This window comes from Ascaphus truei, chromosome 2 (genome assembly GCF_040206685.1).
Source record: "Ascaphus truei isolate aAscTru1 chromosome 2, aAscTru1.hap1, whole genome shotgun sequence".
Classification (NCBI taxonomy): Eukaryota; Metazoa; Chordata; class Amphibia; order Anura; family Ascaphidae; genus Ascaphus; species Ascaphus truei.
In genome coordinates, this window is record NC_134484.1 from 2,896,614 (window position 1) to 2,919,080 (window position 22,467).

Below are 22,467 nucleotides of genomic sequence, written 5' to 3' on the forward strand. Positions count from 1 at the left end.
CTCTGGGACAGGCTCTACCAGGTCTGGCACCTCCATCCCTGGCTATCTCAGTGCCACCCTCTGGGACAGGCTCTACCAGGTCTGGCACCTCCGTCACTGGCTATCTAATGCCACCCGCTGGGACAGGCTCCACTAGGTCTGGCACCTCCGTCCCTGGCCATCTCATGCCACCCGCTGGGACAGGCTCTACCAGGTCTGGCACCTCTGTCCCTGGCTATCTCATGCCACCCTCTGGGACAGGCTCTACCAGGTCTGGCACCTCCGTCCCTGGCTATCTCATGCCACCCTCTGGGACAGGCTCTACCAGGTCTGGCACCTCCGTCCCTGGCTATCTCATGCCACCCGCTGGGACAGGCTCTACCAGGTCTGGCACCTCCGTCCCTGGCTATCTCATGCCACCCACTGGGACAGGCTCTACCAGGTCTGGCACCTCCGTCCCTGGCTATCTCAATGCCACCCTCTGGGACAGGCTCTACCAGGTCTGGCACCTCCGTCCCTGGCTATCTCAATGCCACCCTCTGGGACAGGCTCTACCAGGTCTGGCACCTCCGTCCCTGGCTATCTCAATGCCACCCTCTGGGACAGGCTCTACCAGGTCTGGCACCTCCGTCCCTGGCTATCTCATGCCACCCGCTGGGACAGGCTCCACTAGGTCTGGCACCTCCGTCCCTGGCACCTCCGTCCCTGGCTATCTCATGCCACCCGCTGGGACAGGCTCCACTGGGTCTGGCACCTCCGTCCCTGGCTATCTCATGCCACCCGCTGGGACAGGCTCTACCAGGTCTGCCACCTCCGTCCCTGGCTATCTCATGCCACCCGCTGGGACAGGTTCTACCAGGCCTGGCACCTCCGTCCCTGGCTATCTCAATGCCACCCTCTGGGACAGGCTCCACTAGGTCTGGCAGAGCAAGTGGCATCCCGGATGACTACTATTGTCCTCCGGACCTGGGTACGTGAGCCCTTCCCTGCCACCCAAATGGCTTTCACACCTCTGGCTACTTTGAAGTCCGATGTCCAGCAGACTTACTGGCACCAACTTGACAGTCAGACTGGACATCGGATCTGAAAGTCCCAGCTCATTACAGTACACAACAGGACATTACAGCAGCGGTGCGCAAACTGGGGTGCGCACGGGGCAAAGTTTACGCACCCCTGTATTACAGTATGTTACAATGTATTAATAATATATACTTTAATACATCCCTAAGCCCTGGGTATGGGGAATAGAAAGCTGCACTGTTATTTCTATCAGCCTGTATTCCCCACACACTGTCTATGGGACTTATCTATGGTTGGAGCACCCACAACCCCAATACAGGTTCTGGGCTACCTGGGCACTAACTGGGGTACCCCCCTCAACCTAGGAATCTCCACAGTTACAGAGACACTTTTCATCCCTGTGCTCCATTTACCTTTCTGGGCTGTGCTGAAGCAGGGAACCCTAGTGGTGAGTCGCTCTTGCATTTTCAGGGGAGATATTGCTGGGGCAATGTGCCTACATGTATCCGAGAATCAGGCATAATTCCCGGGTACATCTATAGGGGAACTGACAACTCCGGACCCCAACCTCCTAGACACAATCTGACAACAATTTCTCCGTAAACCTCCCCCCCCCCCTTGAAAACACTATATATATTCTATCATCCGAGAACAGTCTAAGGTTTTTGAATGTGGATGTATAGATTTTTTTCTAAAACCAGATCCCTTATTTTAATTCAAAATTCGACATATATATATATATATATATACTGAGTTAAGTTATGGTGAGTAAAAAAAGTGACAAAAACCCTCCACAGGAAAGCAAATATGCAAATATACCTGTATGCTCATCTGCATGTCTTAGGCAGGTCTGCAACCCCGCCTTTCCCCATTATCACCCAGCATACAGCACTTCCACTGCAGCAAGGGATTCTGGGAAATGACATGCAAATGAGCACACAGTGTCACTTTTTGCCTCAATAACCATTTTTAACATGGTTCCCTATAGGCTTAAGCTTGCTGCATGGTCACAGCTTTGAGCACAGCCAGGGTTAAGGTGCATACCCAGAAAACCACCCACAGACAGCTGTTTCGACCTTGATGGGTCTCATCAGTGTGGGGTTGATTTTACTGGGAATGCAAGAGAGGCTTATGGGATAGGCTAAACCATAATACTGAGTTAAGTTATGGTGAGTAAAAAAAGTGGCAAAAACCCTCCACAGGAAAGCAAATATGCAAATATATATATATATAACCCTCTCATAAGTTCAGGAGATCTAAGAATTTGGGAGGGCCTCATAGCCAACTGGACGAGCGATTTCCCAGACCTCCCAGACTGGAACCTAATTCTGCAGTCATTTAATAGCCTGAGAAGAGCATCGCATCCGCATGAAACATTTAGACAAGATATCTCCAGCAACTGTCCAAAATGTGGAGGCGTTGATGCCAATTGTTTGCATTGTATATGGCAGGGGAGCGCACACTTTTTGTGCTGCGCCCCCCTGTCTCTCTGCCCTCGGCTCTCGCGCCCCCCTGCCTTCCTTCAGCCGCGTCAGATGACGCTGCGTGGGCGTGTGACGTCAGGTCACATGGTGCCGCGTAGTCTATTGACGCCGCGTTGCCATGGCGACGCAACACAGACGGCTGAATCCCGGTAAGTAAACAGTTGCAGGGGCCTCACGCGATCCCCCGGCATTTAATTTAAATGCCTGGGGGAAGAGCGCGGGGCCTCTGCAACAGCCCGCGCCCCCCCAGCACAATCTCCCGCCCCCCCTGGGGGTCGCGCCCCCCACTTTGCGCACCGCTGGTATATGGGACTGGGGCAAGATCAGATATTTCTGGAATAAAATCACGCAACTCCCAGCAGGCTGTTAAACAGGAAGATAAATACGGATTATAGGCCCTTTTTGTTTGGGGTCATGACCCCCTGGTTTACTCGTCCAAACCTTGATAGATCTCATTCTCCTTTCGGCAAAAAAGTGTCTCATGGACTGTTGGATTAGATCCATCTCCCCCTCCATCTCCCAACTGACAACACAAACTAATAGATCAATAGCTACAGTATGTTCAGATGGGAAGTACGCTATGAAAATGTGCCTAGCAGGGAAGAAATAATCCATAGATGGATTGTATTTACAGGAAGTGATGGACAAATGCAAGGTTTCTGGGTCAAGGGCGCTAAACAATTATCTAGAGGGAGGCTGTACAGAATAGGGTATTGATTTACAGAAAATCTAAAGATTTGGAATCAAAATATTATGTGGCTTTATATTTGAGCGATGTAGGTATATATTTTATACAATGCTTTGTTTCAATGTATATATCAAGCTACAATAAAGAAATGTTTCATAAAAAAAAAAAAAAGATGCTTTGTTTGTAATAGCAAAGCAACCGGCTACGATTTTAAAGCCTGAAAGTCCAGCATTTTGCGCCCAAGTTCTCAGAGTCGAACATGCGGACGCGGCTAGGATTTTGCGCCGATTTGAGTTCCAGGAGATTTGGAGAAACTCGCAGTCAGGAGGGTCCAAGTTCTCAGGAGGGAACGTAGCGGGGGCGTGTGGAACTTTATGCCGATTTGGGTTCCAGGAGATTCCGGGCTAAGTCCCGGTCAGGGTAAAACTCTCCCATAGGGTTCCCTGCACCTAGGAAAGTCTCGTTTTCTACCCCAGTCCCAAAGTAAGTGTCTTTTTGTCTGTATTTTGTGTATCACTGTGTGTAAGCGAATTTATGCGAATAAATTACAATTTATTTCATTACCTTGTTTTGCTCAATGAATGTTCCGGTAAAATGGTGTAAATAACCTGCTCTCCCGTGACAATGGTACTGCAAACTTCTGGGCAGGACGAGTTGTCTCCTATCGGGATGGTTGTGATAACATGATAGAGAAGGCCGCGGTCCATGCAGACCTTGTCCCATTCCCTCATGATGACAGTGACCGTATCGGCGGGAGCACGGGTCACTAAGGAAGGGTTTTTTTCTTGGATAGCCCGACGTATGGCTTTGGCCACCGGGTAATGCATCTGGTGTATCACTAATTCCTTCCACCTCATTATGGTGTCTTGCGTGATGGACATGCTTTCTGGATGGCAGTATGCTGCAGGAAGTGCGTTTGACTGACACCCCAATGTGTCTGAGTTCGGAAAAGGCTACTTTGTCCTCCACTATCGCCACTGTGGAGCACATGGCCCGAATCCCAGGGCCAGGAATTTCTTCCCACTGGCCGTCGTCTGGCGTTGCACTCAGTCCAGGCCTTCTGGACAGAGCATCGGCTCCAATGTTCAAGGGCTCCGTCCGGCTTTTACTTACAGCGTGAACTGATATTTAGACAGGGCAGCCAACCACCTGTGGCCGGTGGCATGTAACTTTGCGGAGGTCAGGATATAAGTCAAAAGATTATTGTTGGTTCGCACTTCAATGGAGACCCCTTAAAGATAATCGTGAAGCGTATCTACAACAGCCCACTTGAGCGCTAGGAATTCCAGTTTAAGTACTGGGCAGTTCTGCTCGCTCGGTTCGCTCACCGTTAGGCTGCGACACACATACGTTACCAGCCGGAGGCCTGCAGGGTGTTTTTGGTGTAATACTGCTCCCAGCATCTTAGATCTATACATCATAAAGATCTAAGATATCCTGTGTCCAGGCATTGGGCAAATTGTCCCATGGGGGACATCAAACATTGACTTTTTCAGCTCTTGAACATATTGCCCCACATATAAGAGGGGGCGATAGAATTGCTGGGCTGAATCGCCGAGAGATATTTTGGGTCTTTTCCCATAAGTCCCAGACGGTATTAATATTGACTGGCAGTTACACCACTTTTTGTAAAGAATTTACTATTTTTCTATCTTTGCGGAGTTAGTCATCAATTTAGATATTTAATTAAAGTTTAATACCAATATATGATTTACTTTTTCATTTCCGGGAAAAACATATTTTTTCCATTGATATTTTCATGTATTATGTTATTATTCATTATCGATACTAACAGTTGGTTTTCATTATTTTTTCTGTTTAGTGTTCAACACTTGTTTTTTTCTTGTTTTCTGAGCCCCCACCCCCCTTTTTTTGGTGGTTGTATCTTTAATTATATATTTACTTGATTAGTTATTGTTATTTTTTTCATGAACAAGTTGATCACAATTTAGACATATTGATATACACTAATACATATATATATATATTTGTAGTTATACTGACTATCATTCTTCTATGCAGTATGTTGTTTTGCTTTGGTTTTTATTCAGTTTCTTTTTATTATACTATTTTGTTTACCTTTATCTATATACAGTACTTATAGTAATTGTATATATTTTTTATTTATAGCATTGCCATTTCGGTATTTTGTATCAAGTGCGGGGGCTGCCATTGTCCATCCCCCTCCCCCCACCCCCTCTCCCGTCTCTGACTCTGCCAGACTGACAGCTTTCACAGGTTGTTAGCAGCCTGTCCTTTCTCATTGGCTTAGCGGCGTGTGGGGGCGGGCTGGACACTCTCACTTCCCGTACTTATAGTGAGTCAGTGTTCAAGGCAAAATACTCTTTGGTAAAGCGCCCACATGGCTATGCTTTGAAATACTTTTGCTTGGGATAAATCACCTACCTTTTGCCGGCATATTCAGCCTGGTTCCTGTTTTTGCCGCTGTTTGCAGCGCTCTTCGGCGTCTCCTTACCTGGACTCCCTACTCATTCACTCCTGTGGCAGGAATGACTTTCTTGGAGAGTAACCGCCATGAGGATAGTTGTAAGCATCGGACAAACATGAACAGCTCTTCTCCCTCCTTCTGCCGGAGAGAACGGAACTGGGCCAAGAGTTCATCTTCATCATCCTCGGCAGTGTAGGCCTGGTTGAGGAGTCCAACTAACTCTTGGGCGGTGGCTTCCTCCTTGGTCTCGCAGTGCACTTGCACAACTTGGGCTGCTGGGGGCCGTAGGCACTTGACTATCCACTGCCTCTTCACGGCTTCGGAGCAAGACCATTCCTCAAGCACATGCAGGGTATGTTCCCTCCATGTCTCACACTCTTCTTCGCTGACGGGAGTGGGTGATATTCCGGAGAAAGCTTTGAGCTTACGGTAGTTGTGGGACTGCAAGGACTGCGTAGACCGTCGACCAGCTGCTGTAGTGTTCCCCCGCAGACCGAGCCCCCGTTCAACCGGCGACTATGGTAGTCAGGCTGGCAGCTGTGGACCGACTCCAGGCTAGCTTCGTTCCTTCTGGGGATATCTGAAGGGTGTGGGACTTAAGCCCGCAAGGGTACCTCAGGTGTGGGACCCGGACTGAAAGCTACCATTGGTATTAATATATATGTATATACAGTATCAACGGGAAACCTGTGGGCAGGGCTTCCAAAAAATGCAAGGCCCCCCTCATCTTCACTTAACTTGTTGCCGGCAGTAACGATGACTACGCTCCATCGGTAGGTAGGATCCCCCTTGTTGCATTGTGGCCGGGCTCCGGCTAAACCTGGAAACCGCCTTAAAGAGGTGCCTACTTCATGTGGGGGTGTGGTGGCTGGGACGTCCCCCACCGCGACCACGATGCGGGGAGATTCTTGGAACTCCATGGCCCATTGACGGACCTCTTGTTTGGGGGTTACAAACATAGTTCCCTAAATTTGGTTCTGCTATCTCGGGCACCCCAGGTCTGAATCTCAGCAGCGCCTCCAAATGTAGCCCCCTTTCCCTATGCCTAAGGGAACTATGCGTGCTGCTATACCTGTCTGCTCACAAGAGGCCTGAGCCTCCCCCTCTTGGAGCCTGGGGTGAGCACCTTCTCCTTGCATGCAGCGCCTCCACCTATGAGGGAACCCAGCACTGGCGGGATAACCCCTCACAGGAACCAATACACAGTAAAGAATAACACACCACACAATGTATATAACTAAGGTTTACTGTATACACAAACTAATAACGGTAATAACTGTACTCACAGTGGTTCCCCCAAAGTACTGAGGGTGCCAAGGCACCAATAACCCCTGGTGTCCTGTCCTAGCAATCCCACCCAAATGTGAGGTAGCGCTACCCCCTGTAGATGTAGCTGCACATTGGGTAACTGCCTGGGTACTCCAGTACCCATGTGCTGCTTGGCGTAGTGAGTTGGAACAGGTACCACATATTGGGGCCTCCAACACAATCCCCTGATCCTCCTCGCCGTGTGAGCTCCAGCCAGAGGGTCTCACCCAATGTCTCTGGATCCTGTGACCTGGTCCCAGGCCGCAGGACGCCGCGTGGCCGTCCGTTCACCGGTGCAGAAATAACAATAAGGGGGAGAGTCCCTATATGGGGCCTTCCCTGCAACACTCCTCTACTATAGCTCAGGGCCTGACTTGGGCCTAGGGGCAAGATCTAGGCCTAGCCCAGGAAGCACTGCTCCCTGGACACTACCTTCTCCTTTGTCTCCTCCGTTCAGACTGACTCTCGGGCTTTCCGCGCACGGTGGATATTCTGTTGCTCGCATCCCATTGGCTGGGGCAGTCCCATGTGCGTCAGTCCCAACCTCTAGGGATTCTGGGACTTGTAGTCCCGCGTCTGCGGAGCCATCCTAAGATGGCTGCCGCACTCTTCACACTGCGCATCTCGCCGCATTGCACATGCGCTATTACCAAAATGGCCGCCCCCACACTCCCGATCGTGCGGAGCTCCGGCCAACTACTTGACAGCTCCCCCGCACCGGATCCGCGCACCGGAGGCAGGGTAGGGGGGAAAAATATATAACATCTGATCTTAGTACAAAGGCCTATTAGTGTCAGCAAGGCATGGAATTCGCCCCAATTTCCCCCTCATGCACTTTGGGGAGTGGTAATAGGAAGCGTTAGGATGTCATTACATCCTCAGCCCCACAATCTCCCTAATACAGACGAGCCCCCTTCCCCTCGCTGTGGTATCTCTCAGCTTACAAAGAATCCAATGTTTTAACTCCGTTTCACATCCGCCCGCGAGGTGCTACATTCTTCCCGAACGTGCAGCGATGCTTAATATTCAGTATATAGTGCAGCAGTGGGATCATTTTCCAGAGGAGACTCTGTGAACGTGTCCCGCTGCTCTGCAATTGCATGGCGTTCATTGTGAGCAGCAGCTTTGCTAGAAGTCTCTCCTGGGTACCAGTCTGCCGGATGCTCGGTTGCCATAGAAACTGAAAGATGGTCTTGTTAAAACTCCAGTATCCCTACGTCTCCCCCCCCCCCCCCAATGCTCAGGGATTTTGTTTTAACCATTTTGATGCAAGAGGGGCCTGCCACTCATTTCACTCTGGCAGGGAAATGGTTAATATGTTCTGCACATTGTGTATTTTGTATTTAAATAGTTTCCTTATCGAGCTTCCTCCAGATTGGGAGATATGTAGTATTGCGTTCATGTTTTCCTGTATATATTATTAGTGGATAAGTACTGGTTTCATTTATTTTAGTGAAATATATATGTGTTTTTCTGTAGTATATGAACAACACTGAGTATGTGACAACCCTGAGTATGTGACAACACTATGTGACAACCCTGAGCATGTGACAACCCTGAGCATGTGACAACCCTGAGCATGTGACAACCCTGAGTATGTGACAACCCCGAGTATGTGACAACCCTGAGTTCATCTCAGATTTTCCTAAACTTCATTGAGGTCTCTATTTTTTCCCATTGAGTGCTGGGTACCATTCTGTACATATTGTGTATTTAAATAGTGTCCGCCAGTGTACACAGCGCTTGACCCTTGAACCCTCGATTCTCACCCATTCCGTTTGCTAACCCACTCAAATTAATACAGACTCTTTGGTTCGATACAAATGACCTGACACTGCTCACCCCGCTATGGACATGTATTGGGGGTGAGCAGGATCAGGGTCACTGGGGCATGTAGCGGGATGAGCAGTGTTCCCTCTGTGTGCCGCCATGTTCAGTGTTCCCTCTGTGTGTGCCGCCATGTTCAGCGTTCCCTCTGTGTGCTGCCATGTTCAGTGTTCCCTCTGTGTGTGCCGCCATGTTCAGCGTTCCCTCTGTGTGCCGCCATGTTCAGCGTTCCCTCTGTGTGCCGCCATGTTCAGCGTTCCCTCTGTGTGTGCCGCCATGTTCAGTGTTCCCTCTGTGTGTGCCGCCATGTTCAGCGTTCCCTCTGTGTGCCGCCATGTTCAGTGTTCCCTCTGTTTGCCGCCATGTTCAGCGTTCTCTCTGTGTGCCGCCATGTTCAGCGTTCCCTCTGTGTGTGACGCCATGTTCAGCGTTCCCTCTCTGTGTGCCGCCATGTTCAGCATTCTCTCTGTGTGCCGCCATATTCAGTGTTCCCTCTGTGTGTGCCGCCATGTTCAGTGTTCCCTCTTTGTGTGTGCCGCCATGTTCAGTGTTCCCTCTGTGTGCCGCCATGTTCAGCATTCCCTCTGTGTGCCGCCATGTTCAGCGTTCCCTCTGTGTGCCGCCATGTTCAGCGTTCCCTCTGTGTGCCGCCATGTTCAGCGTTCCCTCTGTGTGCCGCCATGTTCAGCGTTCCCTCTGTGTGCCGCCATGTTCAGTGTTCCCTCTGTGTGCCGCCATGTTCAGCGTTCCCTCTGTGTGCCGCCATGTTCAGTGTTCCCTCTGTGTGCCGCCATGTTCAGCGTTCCCTCTGTGTGCCGCCATGTTCAGTGTTCCCTCTGTGTGCCGCCATGTTCAGCGTTCCCTCTGTGTGCCGCCATGTTCAGTGTTCCCTCTGTGTGCCGCCATGTTCAGCGTTCCCTCTGTGTGCCGCCATGTTCAGTGTTCCCTCTGTGTGCCGCCATGTTCAGCGTTCCCTCTGTGTGCCGCCATGTTCAGTGTTCCCTCTGTGTGCCGCCATGTTCAGCGTTCCCTCTGTGTGCCGCCATGTTCAGTGTTCCCTCTGTGTGTGCCGCCATGTTCAGTGTTCCCTCTGTGTGTGCCGCCATGTTCAGCGTTCCCTCTCTGTGTGCCGCCATGTTCAGCGTTCCCTCTGTGTGTGCCGCCATGTTCAGCGTTCCCTCTGTGTGCCGCCATGTTCAGCGTTCCCTCTCTGTGTGCCGCCATGTTCAGCATTCTCTCTGTGTGCCGCCATGTTCAGCATTCCCTCTGTGTGCCGCCATGTTCAGCGTTCCCTCTGTGTGCCGCCGTGTTCAGCATTCCCTCTGTGTGCCGCCATGTTCAGCGTTCCCTCTGTGTGCCGCCATTTTCAGCGTTCCCTCTGTGTGTGCCGCCATGTTCAGCGTTCCCTCTGTGTGTGCCGCCATGTTCAGCGTTCCCTGTGTGTGCCGCCGTGTTCAGCGTTCCCTCTGTGTGCCGCCGTGTTCAGCGTTCCCTCTGTGTGCCGCCATGTTCCGCGTTCCCTCTGTGTGCCGCCATGTTCCGCGTTCCCTCTGTGTGTGCCGCCATGTTCAGCGTTCCCTCTGTGTGCCGCCATATTCAGCATTCCCTCTGTGTGCCGCCATGTTCCGCGTTCCCTCTGTGTGCCGCCATGTTCCGCGTTCCCTCTGTGTGTGCCGCCATGTTCAGCGTTCCCTCTGTGTGCCGCCATATTCAGCATTCCCTCTGTGTGTGCCGCCATGTTCAGTGTTCCCTCTGTGTGCCGCCATGTTCAGCGTTCCCTCTTTGTGTGCCGCCATGTTCAGCATTCTCTCTGTGTGCCGCCATGTTCAGCATTCCCTCTGTGTGTGCCGCCATGTTCAGCGTTCCCTCTGTGTGTGCCGCCATGTTCAGCGTTCCCTCTGTGTGCCGCCATGTTCCGCGTTCCCTCTGTTTGCCGCCATGTTCCGCGTTCCCTCTGCGTGCCGCCATGTTCAGCGTTCCCACTGTGTGCCGCCATGTTCAGCGTTCCCTCTGTGTGCCGCCATGTTCCGCGTTCCCTCTGCGTGCCGCCATGTTCAGCGTTCCCTCTGTGTGCCGCCATGTTCAGTGTTCCCTCTGTGTGCCGCCATGTTCAGCGTTCCCTCTGTGTGCCGCCATGTTCAGTGTTCCCTCTGTGTGTGCCGCCATGTTCAGTGTTCCCTCTGTGTGTGCCGCCATGTTCAGCGTTCCCTCTCTGTGTGCCGCCATGTTCAGCGTTCCCTCTGTGTGTGCCGCCATGTTCAGCGTTCCCTCTGTGTGCCGCCATGTTCAGCGTTCCCTCTCTGTGTGCCGCCATGTTCAGCATTCTCTCTGTGTGCCGCCATGTTCAGCATTCCCTCTGTGTGCCGCCATGTTCAGCGTTCCCTCTGTGTGCCGCCGTGTTCAGCATTCCCTCTGTGTGCCGCCATGTTCAGCGTTCCCTCTGTGTGCCGCCATTTTCAGCGTTCCCTCTGTGTGTGCCGCCATGTTCAGCGTTCCCTCTGTGTGTGCCGCCATGTTCAGCGTTCCCTGTGTGTGCCGCCGTGTTCAGCGTTCCCTCTGTGTGCCGCCGTGTTCAGCGTTCCCTCTGTGTGTGCCGCCATGTTCAGCGTTCCCTCTGTGTGCCGCCATGTTCAGCGTTCCCTCTGTGTGCCGCCATGTTCCGCGTTCCCTCTGTGTGCCGCCATGTTCCGCGTTCCCTCTGCGTGCCGCCATGTTCAGCGTTCCCTCTGTGTGCCGCCATGTTCAGCGTTCCCTCTGTGTGCCGCCATATTCAGCGTTCCCTCTGTGTGCCGCCATGTTCAGTGTTCCCTCTGTGTGTGCCGCCATGTTCAGCGTTCCCTCTGTGTGTGCCGCCATGTTCAGCGTTCCCTCTGTGTGCCGCCATGTTCAGCGTTCCCTCTGTGTGCCACCATGTTCAGCGTTCCCTCTGTGTGTGCCGCCATGTTCAGTGTTCCCTCTGTGTGCCGCCATGTTCAGCGTTCCCTCTCTGTGTGCCGCCATGTTCAGCATTCTCTCTGTGTGCCGCCATGTTCAGCATTCCCTCTGTGTGCCGCCATGTTCAGCGTTCCCTCTGTGTGCCGCCGTGTTCAGCATTCCCTCTGTGTGCCGCCATGTTCAGCGTTCCCTCTGTGTGCCGCCATGTTCAGCATTCTCTCTGTGTGCCGCCATGTTCAGCATTCCCTCTGTGTGTGCCGCCATGTTCAGCGTTCCCTCTGTGTGTGCCGCCATGTTCAGCGTTCCCTCTGTGTGCCGCCATGTTCCGCGTTCCCTCTGTGTGCCGCCATGTTCCGCGTTCCCTCTGCGTGCCGCCATGTTCAGCGTTCCCACTGTGTGCCGCCATGTTCAGCGTTCCCTCTGTGTGCCGCCATGTTCCGCGTTCCCTCTGCGTGCCGCCATGTTCAGCGTTCCCTCTGTGTGCCGCCATGTTCAGCGTTCCCTCTGTGTGCCGCCATATTCAGCGTTCCCTCTGTGTGCCGCCATGTTCAGTGTTCCCTCTGTGTGTGCCGCCATGTTCAGCGTTCCCTCTGTGTGTGCCGCCATGTTCAGCGTTCCCTCTGTGTGCCGCCATGTTCAGCGTTCCCTCTGTGTGCCACCATGTTCAGCGTTCCCTCTGTGTGTGCCGCCATGTTCAGTGTTCCCTCTGTGTGCCGCCATGTTCAGCGTTCCCTCTGTGTGCCGCCATGTTCAGCGTTCCCTCTGTGTGTGCCGCCATGTTCAGCGTTCCCTCTGTGTGTGCCGCCATGTTCAGTGTTCCCTCTGTGTGTGCCGCCATGTTCAGCATTCCCTCTCTGTGTGCCGCCATGTTCAGCGTTCCCTCTGTGTGTGCCGCCATGTTCAGCATTCTCTCTGTGTGCCGCCATGTTCAGCATTCCCTCTGTGTGTGCCGCCATGTTCAGCATTCTCTCTGTGTGCCGCCATGTTCAGCGTTCCCTCTGTGTGCCGCCATGTTCAGCGTTCCCTCTGTGTGCCGCCATGTTCAGCGTTCCCTCTGTGTGCCGCCGTGTTCAGCGTTCCCTCTGTGTGCCGCCATGTTCAGCGTTCCCTCTGTGTGCCGCCATTTTCAGCGTTCCCTCTGTGTGTGCCGCCATGTTCAGCGTTCCCTCTGTGTGTGCCGCCATGTTCAGCGTTCCCTCTGTGTGCCGCCATGTTCAGCGTTCCCTCTGTGTGCCGCCATGTTCAGCGTTCCCTCTGTGTGCCGCCATTTTCAGCGTTCCCTCTGTGTGTGCCGCCATGTTCAGCGTTCCCTCTGTGTGTGCCGCCATGTTCAGCGTTCCCTCTGTGTGTGCCATGTTCAGCGTTCCCTCTGTGTGCCGCCATGTTCTGTGTTCCCTTTGTGTGTGCCGCTGTTTTCAGCGTTCCCTCTGTGTGTGCCGCCGTGTTCAGCGTTCCCTCTGTGTGCCGCCATGTTCAGCGTTCCCTCTGTGTGTGCCGCCATGTTCAGTGTTCCCTCTGTGTGTGCCGCCATGTTCAGCGTTCCCTCTCTGTGTGCCGCCATGTTCAGCGTTCCCTCTGTGTGCCGCCATGTTCAGTGTTCCCTCTGTGTGTGCCGCCATGTTCAGCGTTCCCTCTGTGTGCCGCCATGTTCAGCGTTTCCTCTGTGTGTGCCGCCATGTTCAGCATTCTCTCTGTGTGCCGCCATGTTCAGCGTTCCCTCTGTGTGCCGCCATGTTCAGCGTTCCCTCTGTGTGTGCCGCCATGTTCAGTGTTCCCTCTGTGTGTGCCGCCATGTTCAGCGTTCCCTCTGTGTTCCGCCATGTTCAGTGTTCCCTCTGTGTGTGCCGCCATGTTCAGCGTTCCCTCTCTGTGTGCCGCCATGTTCAGCGTTCCCTCTGTGTGTGCCGCCATGTTCAGCGTTCCCTCTGTGTGTGCCGCCATGTTCAGCGTTCCCTCTGTGTGCCGCCATGTTCAGCGTTCCCTCTGTGTGCTGCCATGTTCAGCGTTCCCTCTCTGTGTGCCGCCATGTTCAGCGTTCCCTCTGTGTGCCGCCATGTTCAGTGTTCCCTCTGTGTGTGCCGCCATGTTCAGCGTTCCCTCTGTGTGCCGCCATGTTCAGTGTTCCCTCTGTGTGTGCCGCCATGTTCAGCGTTCCCTCTGTGTGCCGCCATGTTCAGCGTTCCCTCTGTGTGTGCCGCCATGTTCAGCGTTCCCTCTGTGTGCCGCCATGTTCCGCGTTCCCTCTGCGTGCCGCCATGTTCAGCGTTCCCTCTGTGTGCTGTCATGTTCAGCGTTCCCTCTGTGTGTGCCGCCATGTTCAGCGTTCCCTCTGTGTGCCGCCATATTCAGCGTTCCCTCTGTGTGTGCCGCCATGTTCAGTGTTCCCTCTGTGTGTGCCGCCATGTTCAGCGTTCCCTCTGTGTGTGCCGCCATGTTCAGCGTTCCCTCTGTGTGTGCCGCCATGTTCAGCGTTCCCTCTGTGTGCCGCCATGTTCAGCGTTCCCTCTCTGTGTGCCGCCATGTTCAGCGTTCCCTCTGTGTGCCGCCATGTTCAGTGTTCCCTCTGTGTGTGCCGCCATGTTCAGCGTTCCCTCTGTGTGCCGCCATGTTCAGCGTTCCCTCTGTGTGTGCCGCCATGTTCAGCGTTCTCTCTGTGTGCCGCCATGTTCAGCGTTCCCTCTGTGTGCCGCCATGTTCAGCGTTCCCTCTGTGTGTGCCGCCATGTTCAGTGTTCCCTCTGTGTGTGCCGCCATGTTCAGCGTTCCCTCTGTGTGCCGCCATGTTCAGTGTTCCCTCTGTGTGTGCCGCCATGTTCAGCGTTCCCTCTCTGTGTGCCGCCATGTTCAGCGTTCCCTCTGTGTGCCGCCATGTTCAGTGTTCCCTCTGTGTGTGCCGCCATGTTCAGCGTTCCCTCTGTGTGCCACCATGTTCAGTGTTCCCTCTCTGTGTGCCGCCATGTTCAGCGTTCCCTCTCTGTGTGCCGCCATGTTCAGCGTTCCCTCTGTGTGTGCCGCCATGTTCAGTGTTCCCTCTGTGTGTGCCGCCATGTTCAGCGTTCCCTCTGTGTGCCGCCATGTTCAGTGTTCCCTCTGTGTGCCGCCGTGTTCAGTGTTCCCTCTGTGTGCCGCCATGTTCAGCGTTCCCTCTGTGTGTGACGCCATGTTCAGCGTTCCCTCTGTGTGCCGCCATGTTCCGCGTTCCCTCTGTGTGCCGCCATGTTCCGCGTTCCCTCTGTGTGTGCCGCCATGTTCCGCGTTCCCTCTGTGTGTGCCGCCATGTTCTGTGTTCCCTCTGTGTGCCGCCATGTTCAGCGTTCCCTCTGTGTGCCGCCATGTTCAGTGTTCCCTCTGTGTGCCGCCATGTTCTGTGTTCCCTCTGTGTGCCGCCATGTTCAGCGTTCCCTCTGTGTGCCGCCATGTTCCGCGTTCCCTCTGTGTGTGCCGCCATGTTCTGTGTTCCCTCTGTGTGCCGCCATGTTCAGCGTTCCCTCTGTGTGCCGCCATGTTCTGTGTTCCGTCTGTGTGCCGCCATGTTCTGTGTTCCCTCTGTGTGCCGCCATGTTCAGCGTTCCCTCTGTGTGCCGCCATGTTCAGCGTTCCCTCTGTGTGCCGCCATGTTCAGCGTTCCCTCTCTGTGTGCCGCCATGTTCAGCGTTCCCTCTGTGTGCCGCCATGTTCAGTGTTCCCTCTGTGTGTGCCGCCATGTTCAGTGTTCCCTCTGTGTGCCGCCATGTTCAGTGTTCCCTCTGTGTGCCGCCATGTTCAGCGTTCCCTCTGTGTGTGCCGCCATGTTCAGCGTTCCCTCTGTGTGTGCCGCCATGTTCTGTGTTCCCTCTGTGTGCCGCCATGTTCAGCGTTCCCTCTGTGTGCCGCCATGTTCTGTGTTCCCTCTGTGTGCCGCCATGTTCTGTGTTCCCTCTGTGTGCCGCCATGTTCAGCGTTCCCTCTGTGTGCCGCCATGTTCAGCGTTCCCTCTGTGTGCCGCCATGTTCAGCGTTCCCTCTCTGTGTGCCGCCATGTTCAGCGTTCCCTCTGTGTGCCGCCATGTTCAGTGTTCCCTCTGTGTGTGCCGCCATGTTCAGTGTTCCCTCTGTGTGCCGCCATGTTCAGTGTTCCCTCTGTGTGCCGCCATGTTCAGTGTTCCCTCTGTGTGTGCCGCCATGTTCAGTGTTCCCTCTGTGTGCCGCCATGTTCAGTGTTCCCTCTGTGTGCCGCCATGTTCAGCGTTCCCTCTGTGTGTGCTGCCATGTTCAGCGTTCCCTCTGTGTGTGCCGCCATGTTCAGTGTTCCCTCTGTGTGCCGCCATGTTCAGCGTTCCCTCTGTGTGCCGCCATGTTCAGCGTTCCCTCTGTGTGTGCCGCCATGTTCAGCGTTCTCTCTGTGTGCCGCCATGTTCAGCGTTCCCTCTGTGTGCCGCCATGTTCAGCGTTCCCTCTGTGTGTGCCGCCATGTTCAGCATTCCCTCTGTGTGCCGCCATGTTCAGTGTTCCCTCTGTGTGTGCCGCCATGTTCAGCGTTCCCTCTCTGTGTGCCGCCATGTTCAGCGTTCCCTCTGTGTGCCGCCATGTTCAGTGTTCCCTCTGTGTGTGCCGCCATGTTCAGTGTTCCCTCTGTGTGTGCCGCCATGTTCAGCGTTCCCTCTGTGTGCCACCATGTTCAGTGTTCCCTCTGTGTGTGCCGCCATGTTCAGCGTTCCCTCTCTGTGTGCCGCCATGTTCAGCGTTCCCTCTGTGTGTGCCGCCATGTTCAGTGTTCCCTCTGTGTGTGCCGCCATGTTCAGTGTTCCCTCTGTGTGCCGCCATGTTCAGTGTTCCCTCTGTGTGCCGCCATGTTCAGCGTTCCCTCTGTGTGTGACGCCATGTTCAGCGTTCCCTCTGTGTGCCGCCATGTTCCGCGTTCCCTCTGTGTGCCGCCATGTTCCGCGTTCCCTCTGTGTGTGCCGCCATGTTCCGCGTTCCCTCTGTGTGTTCCGCCATGTTCTGTGTTCCCTCTGTGTGCCGCCATGTTCAGCGTTCCCTCTGTGTGTGCCGCCATGTTCAGCGTTCCCTCTGTGTGCCGCCATGTTCAGTGTTCCCTCTGTGTGCCGCCATGTTCTGTGTTCCCTCTGTGTGCCGCCATGTTCAGCGTTCCCTCTGTGTGCCGCCATGTTCCGCGTTCCCTCTGTGTGTGCCGCCATGTTCTGTGTTCCCTCTGTGTGCCGCCATGTTCAGCGTTCCCTCTGTGTGCCGCCATGTTCTGTGTTCCCTCTGTGTGCCGCCATGTTCTGTGTTCCCTCTGTGTGCCGCCATGTTCAGCGTTCCCTCTGTGTGCCGCCATGTTCAGCGTTCCCTCTGTGTGTGCCGCCATGTTCAGCGTTCCCTCTGTGTGCCGCCATGTTCTGTGTTCCCTCTGTGTGCCGCCGTGTTCAGCGTTCCCTCTGTGTGCCGCCATGTTCACTGTTCCCTCTGTGTGTGCCGCTATGTTCAGCGTTCCCTCTGTGTGCCGCCATGTTCAGCGTTCCCTCTGTGTGCCGCCATGTTCAGTGTTCCCTCTGTGTGTGCCGCCATGTTCCGCGTTCCCTCTGTGTGCCGCCATGTTCCGCGTTCCCTCTGTGTGCCGCCATGTTCCGCGTTCCCTCTGTGTGCCGCCATGTTCAGTGTTCCCTCTGTGTGCCGCCATGATAAGCGTTCCCTCTGTGTGTGCCGCCGTGTTCAGTGTTCCCTCTGTGTGTGCCGCCATGTTCAGTGTTCCCTCTGTGTGCCGCCATGTTCAGCGTTCCCTCTGTGTGCCGCCATGTTCAGCGTTCCCTCTGTGTGCCGCCGTGTTCAGTGTTCCCTCTGTGTGCCGCCATGTTCAGCGTTCCCTCTGTGTGCCGCCATGTTCAGTGTTCCCTCTGTGTGTGCCGCCATGTTCAGCGTTCCCTCTGTGTGCCGCCATGTTCAGCGGTCCCTCTGTGTGCCGCCATGTTCAGCGTTCCCTCTGTGTGCCGCCATGTTCAGCATTCCCTCTGTGTGCCGCCGTGTTCAGTGTTCCCTCTGTGTGCCGCCATGTTCAGCGTTCCCTCTGTGTGCCGCCATGTTCAGCGTTCCCTCTGTGTGCCGCCATGTTCAGTGTTCCCTCTGTGTGTGCCGCCATGTTCAGCGCTCCCTCTGTGTGTGCCGCCATGTTCAGCGTTCCCTCTGTGTGCCGCCATGTTCAGCGTTCCCTCTGTGTGCCGCCATGTTCAGCGTTCCCTCTGTGTGCCGCCGTGTTCAGTGTTCCCTCTGTGTGCCGCCATGTTCAGCGTTCCCTCTGTGTGCCGCCATGTTCAGTGTTCCCTCTGTGTGCCGCCATGTTCAGCGTTCCCTCTGTGTGTGCCGCCATGTTCAGCGCTCCCTCTGTGTGTGCCGCCGTGTTCAGCGTTCCCTCTGTGTGCCGCCATGTTCAGCGTTCCCTCTGTGTGCCGCCATGTTCAGCGTTCCCTCTGTGTGCCGCCATGTTCAGCGTTCCCTCTGTGTGTGCCGCCATGCTCAGCGTTCCCTCTGTGTGTGCCGCCATGTTCAGCGTTCCCTCTGTGTGCCGCCATGTTCAGCGTTCCCTCTGTGTGCCGCCATGTTCAGCGTTCCCTCTGTGTGCCGCCATGTTCAGCGTAACCTCTGTGTGCCGCCATGTTCCGCGTTCCCTCTGTGTGTGCCGCCATGTTCAGTGTTCCCTCTCGGTGCCGCCATGTTCAATAATGTCCCTCTCTCCAGTTGGATTCCAGCCCCATTACAGATAGCCAGGACTTCCCCTGAGCACCCAAACAATCCTGCTGGAGATACCTCCTAGTAACAGATGGGCTTTGTTGAATGGAGCATCTCTTATTTCCCATGTAGGATCGGACCTTTGTTTACATCAAGACAGAGCGCAAGAGGCCGGAGAAACCCTCACGTGAAGAGCTGTGGCCAGGACTGGATGAGCTAGAAAGTACGTGACTTCCAGACTAAAGATGTGAGGTTGTATGAGAATTAGCAAGCTAGCGAATCAGAGAGCAGAAAACACGTCCTACAAGATGCATAGGCAATCAGTGCGTGAGGGGCTCCCTCTGGTGACAGAAGAGGGTATCAGTGCGTGAGGGGCTCCCTCTAGTGACAGAAGAGGGTATCAGTGTGTGAGGGGCTTCCTCTGGCGACAGACTAGGGTATCAGTGTGTTAGGGGCTCCCTCTGGTGACACAAGAGGGTATCAGTGTGTTAGGGGCTCCCTCTGGTGACAGAAGAGGGTTTCAGTGTGTTAGGGGCTCCCTCTGGTGACAGAAGAGGTTATCAGTGCGTAGGGGTCTCCCTCTAGTGACAGAAGAGGGTATCAGTGCTTGAGGGGCTCCCTCTGGTGACAGAATAGGGTATCAGTACGTGAGGGTCTCCCTCTGGTGACAGAAGAGGGTATCAGTGTGTTAGGGGCTCCCTCTGGTGACAGAAGAGGGTATCAGTGTGTTAGGGGATCCTTCTGGTGACAGAAGAGGGTATCAGTGTGTTAGGGGCTCTCTCTAATGACAGAAGAGGGTATCAGTGCGTGAAGGGCTCCCTCTGGTGACAGAAGAGAGTATCAGTGCTTGAGGGGCTCCCTCTAGTGACAGAAGAGGGTATCAGTGCGTGAGGGGCTCCCTCTGCTGACAGAAAAGGGTATCAGTGTGTTAGGGGCTCCCTCTGGTGACAGAAGAGGGTATCAGTGTGTTAGGGGCTCCCTCTGGTGACAGAAGAGGGTATGTGTGTTAGGGGCTCCCTCTAGTGACAGAAGAGGGTATCAGTGTGTTAGGGGCTCCCTCTAGTGACATAATAGGGTATCAGTGTGTTAGGGGCTCCCTCTGGTGACAGAATAGGGTATCAGTGTGTTAGGGGCTCCCTCTGGTGACAGAAGAGGGTATCAGTGTGATAGGGGCTCCCTCTGGTGACAGAATAGGGTATCAGTGTGTTAGGGGCTCCCTCTGGTGACAGAATAGGGTATCAGTGTGATAGGGGCTCCCTCTGGTGACAGAATAGGGTATCAGTGTGATAGGGGCTCCCTCTGGTGACAGAATAGGGTATCAGTGTGTTAGTGGCTCCCTCTGGTGACAGAAGAGGGTATCAGTGTGTTAGGGGCTCCCTCTAGTGACAGAAGAGGGTATCAGTGTGTTAGGGGCTCCCTCTAGTGACAGAAGAGGGTATCAGTGTGTTAGGGGCTCCCTCTAGTGACAGAAGAGGGTATCAGTGTGTTAGGGGCTCCCTCTAGTGACAGAAGAGGGTATCTGGTGACAGCTCCCTGCTGGATTCCTCAGACCAATACAGGCCTTTTGGAGAGGGGTTAAGGTTACAGGCTGTCACGATGTGCTCACCACAAACAAGGCGTGACCGCGAGGCCGAGGTGGGGACGGATAGAAACACCACCCACAGCCGCGTGGGCGCGAACTGGAGTGTAGGTTGGTCGAGGTAGCCGGGTCGGGTTGGAGAGGTACAGATAGTCAGTATACTTGCCGGGGTCGGGGTTGGAGAGGTACGGATAGTCGGTATACTTGCCGGGTCTGGGTTTCAGAGGTACGGATAGTCGGTATACTTGCCGGGGTCGGGGTTGGAGAGGTACGGATAGTCGGTATACTTGCCGAGATCTGGGTTGGAGAGGTAAGGATAGTCGGTATACTTGCCGGGGTCGGGGTTGGAGAAGTACGGATAGTCGGTATACTTGCCGGGGTCGGGGTTGGAGAGGTACGGATAGTCGGTATACTTGCCGAGATCTGGGTTGGAGAGGTAAGGATAGTCGGTATACTTGCCGGGGTCGGGGTTGGAGAAGTACGGATAGTCGGTATACTTGCCGGGGTCGGGGTTGGAGAAGTACGGATAGTCGGTATACTTGCCGGGTCTGGGTTGGAGAGGTACGGATAGTCGGTATACTTGCCGGGTCGGGTTGGAGAGGTACGGATTGTCGGTATACTTGCCGGGGTCGGGGTTGGAGAGGTACAGATAGTCGGTATACTTGCCGGGGTCGGGGTTGGAGAGGTACGGATAGTCGGTATACTTGCCAGGGTCGGGGTTGGAGAGGTACAGATAGTCGGTATACTTGCCGGGGTCGGGGTTGGAGAGGTACGGATAGTCGGTATACTTGCCAGGGTCTGGGTTGAAGAGGTACGGATAGTCGGTATACTTGCCGGTTCTGGGTTGGAGAGGTACGGATAGTCGGTATACTTGCCCAGGTCTGGGTTGGAGAGGTACGGATAGTCGGTATACTTGCCGAGGTCTGGGTTGAAGAGGTACGGATAGTCGGTATACTTGCCGGCTCTGGGTTGAAGAGGTACGGATAGTCGGTATACTTGCCGGTTCTGGGTTGGAGAGGTACGGATAGTCAGTATACTTGCCCAGGTCTGGGTTGGAGAGGTACGGATAGTCGGTATACTTGCCGGGTCGGGTTGGAGAGGTACGGATAGTCGGTATACTTGCCGGTTCTGGGTTGGAGAGGTACGGATAGTCGGTATACTTGCCGGGTCAGGTTGGAGAGGTACGAATAGTCGGTATACTTGCCGGCTCTGGGTTGTAGATGTACGGATAGTCGGTATACTTGCCGGTTCTGGGTTGGAGAGGTACGGATAGTCGGTATACTTGCCGGGTCGGGTTGGAGAGGTACGGATAGTCGGTATACTTGCCCAGGTCTGGGTTGGAGAGGTACGGATAGTCGGTATACTTGCCAGGGTCGGGGTTGGAGAGGTACAGATAGTCAGTATACTTGCCGGGGTCGGGGTTGGAGAGGTACGGATAGTCAGTATACTTGCCGGGTCGGGTTGGAGAGGTACGGATAGTCGGTATACTTGCTGGGTCTGGGTTTCAGAGGTACGGATAGTCGGTATACTTGCCGAGATCTGGGTTGGAGAGGTAAGGATAGTCGGTATACTTGCCGGGGTCGGGGTTGGAGAAGTACGGATAGTCGGTATACTTGCCGGGTCTGGGTTGGAGAGGTACGGATAGTCGGTATACTTGCCGAGGTCTGGGTTGAAGAGGTACGGATAGTCGGTATACTTGCCGGGTCAGGTTGGAGAGGTACGGATAGTCGGTATACTTGCCGGGGTCGGGGTTGGAGAGGTACGCATAGTCGGTATACTTGCCGGGGTCGGGGTTGGAGAGGTACAGATAGTTGGTATACTTGCTGGCTCTGGGTTGGAGAGGTACGGATAGTCGGTATACTTGCCGGGGTCTGTGTTGGAGAGGTACGGATATTCGGTATACTTGCCGGGGTCTGGGTTGGAGAGGTACGGATAGTCGGTATACTTGCCGAGGTCTGGGTTGAAGAGGTACGGATAGTCGGTATACTTGCCGGCTCTGGGTTGGAGAGGTACGGATAGTCGGTATACTTGCCGAGGTCTGGGTTGGAGAGGTACGGATAGTCGGTATAGTTGCCCAGGTCTGGGTTGGAGAGGTACGGATAGTCGGTATACTTGCCGGCTCTGGGTTGGAGAGGTACGGATAGTCGGTATACTTGCAGGGGTCTGGGTTTGAGAGGTACGGATAGTCGGTATACTTGCCCAGGTCTGGGTTGGAGAGGTACGGATAGTCGGTATACTTGCCGGCTCTGGGTTGGCGAGGTGTGGATAGTCGGTATACTTGCCGGGTCGGGTTGGAGAGGTACAGATAGTCGGTATACTTGCCGGGGTCTGGGTTGGAGAGGTACGGATAGTCAGTATACTTGCCGGGTCTGGGTTGGAGAGGTACGGATAGTCGGTATACTTGCCGGGTCTGGGTTGGAGAGGTACGGATAGTCGGTATACTTGCCGGGTCGGGTTGGAGAGGTACGGATAGTCGGTATACTTGCCGGGGTCGGGGTT

At 54.5% G+C, this 22,467-nt stretch overlaps 1 protein-coding gene across 3 annotated transcripts in view; it reads left to right on the forward strand.

The window, feature by feature from the left end:
• The window catches only part of LOC142474895 (kinesin-like protein KIFC3), a 203,022-nt gene that overhangs the window by 25,961 nt on the left and 154,594 nt on the right, over positions 1 to 22,467 (forward strand). For all 3 annotated transcript variants that reach the window (XM_075581039.1, XM_075581037.1, XM_075581038.1), the window contains one exon: positions 18,522 to 18,612. In XM_075581039.1, coding sequence (XP_075437154.1) covers positions 18,522 to 18,612 — 91 coding nt within the window. The remainder of the gene's footprint in view (positions 1 to 18,521; positions 18,613 to 22,467) is intronic.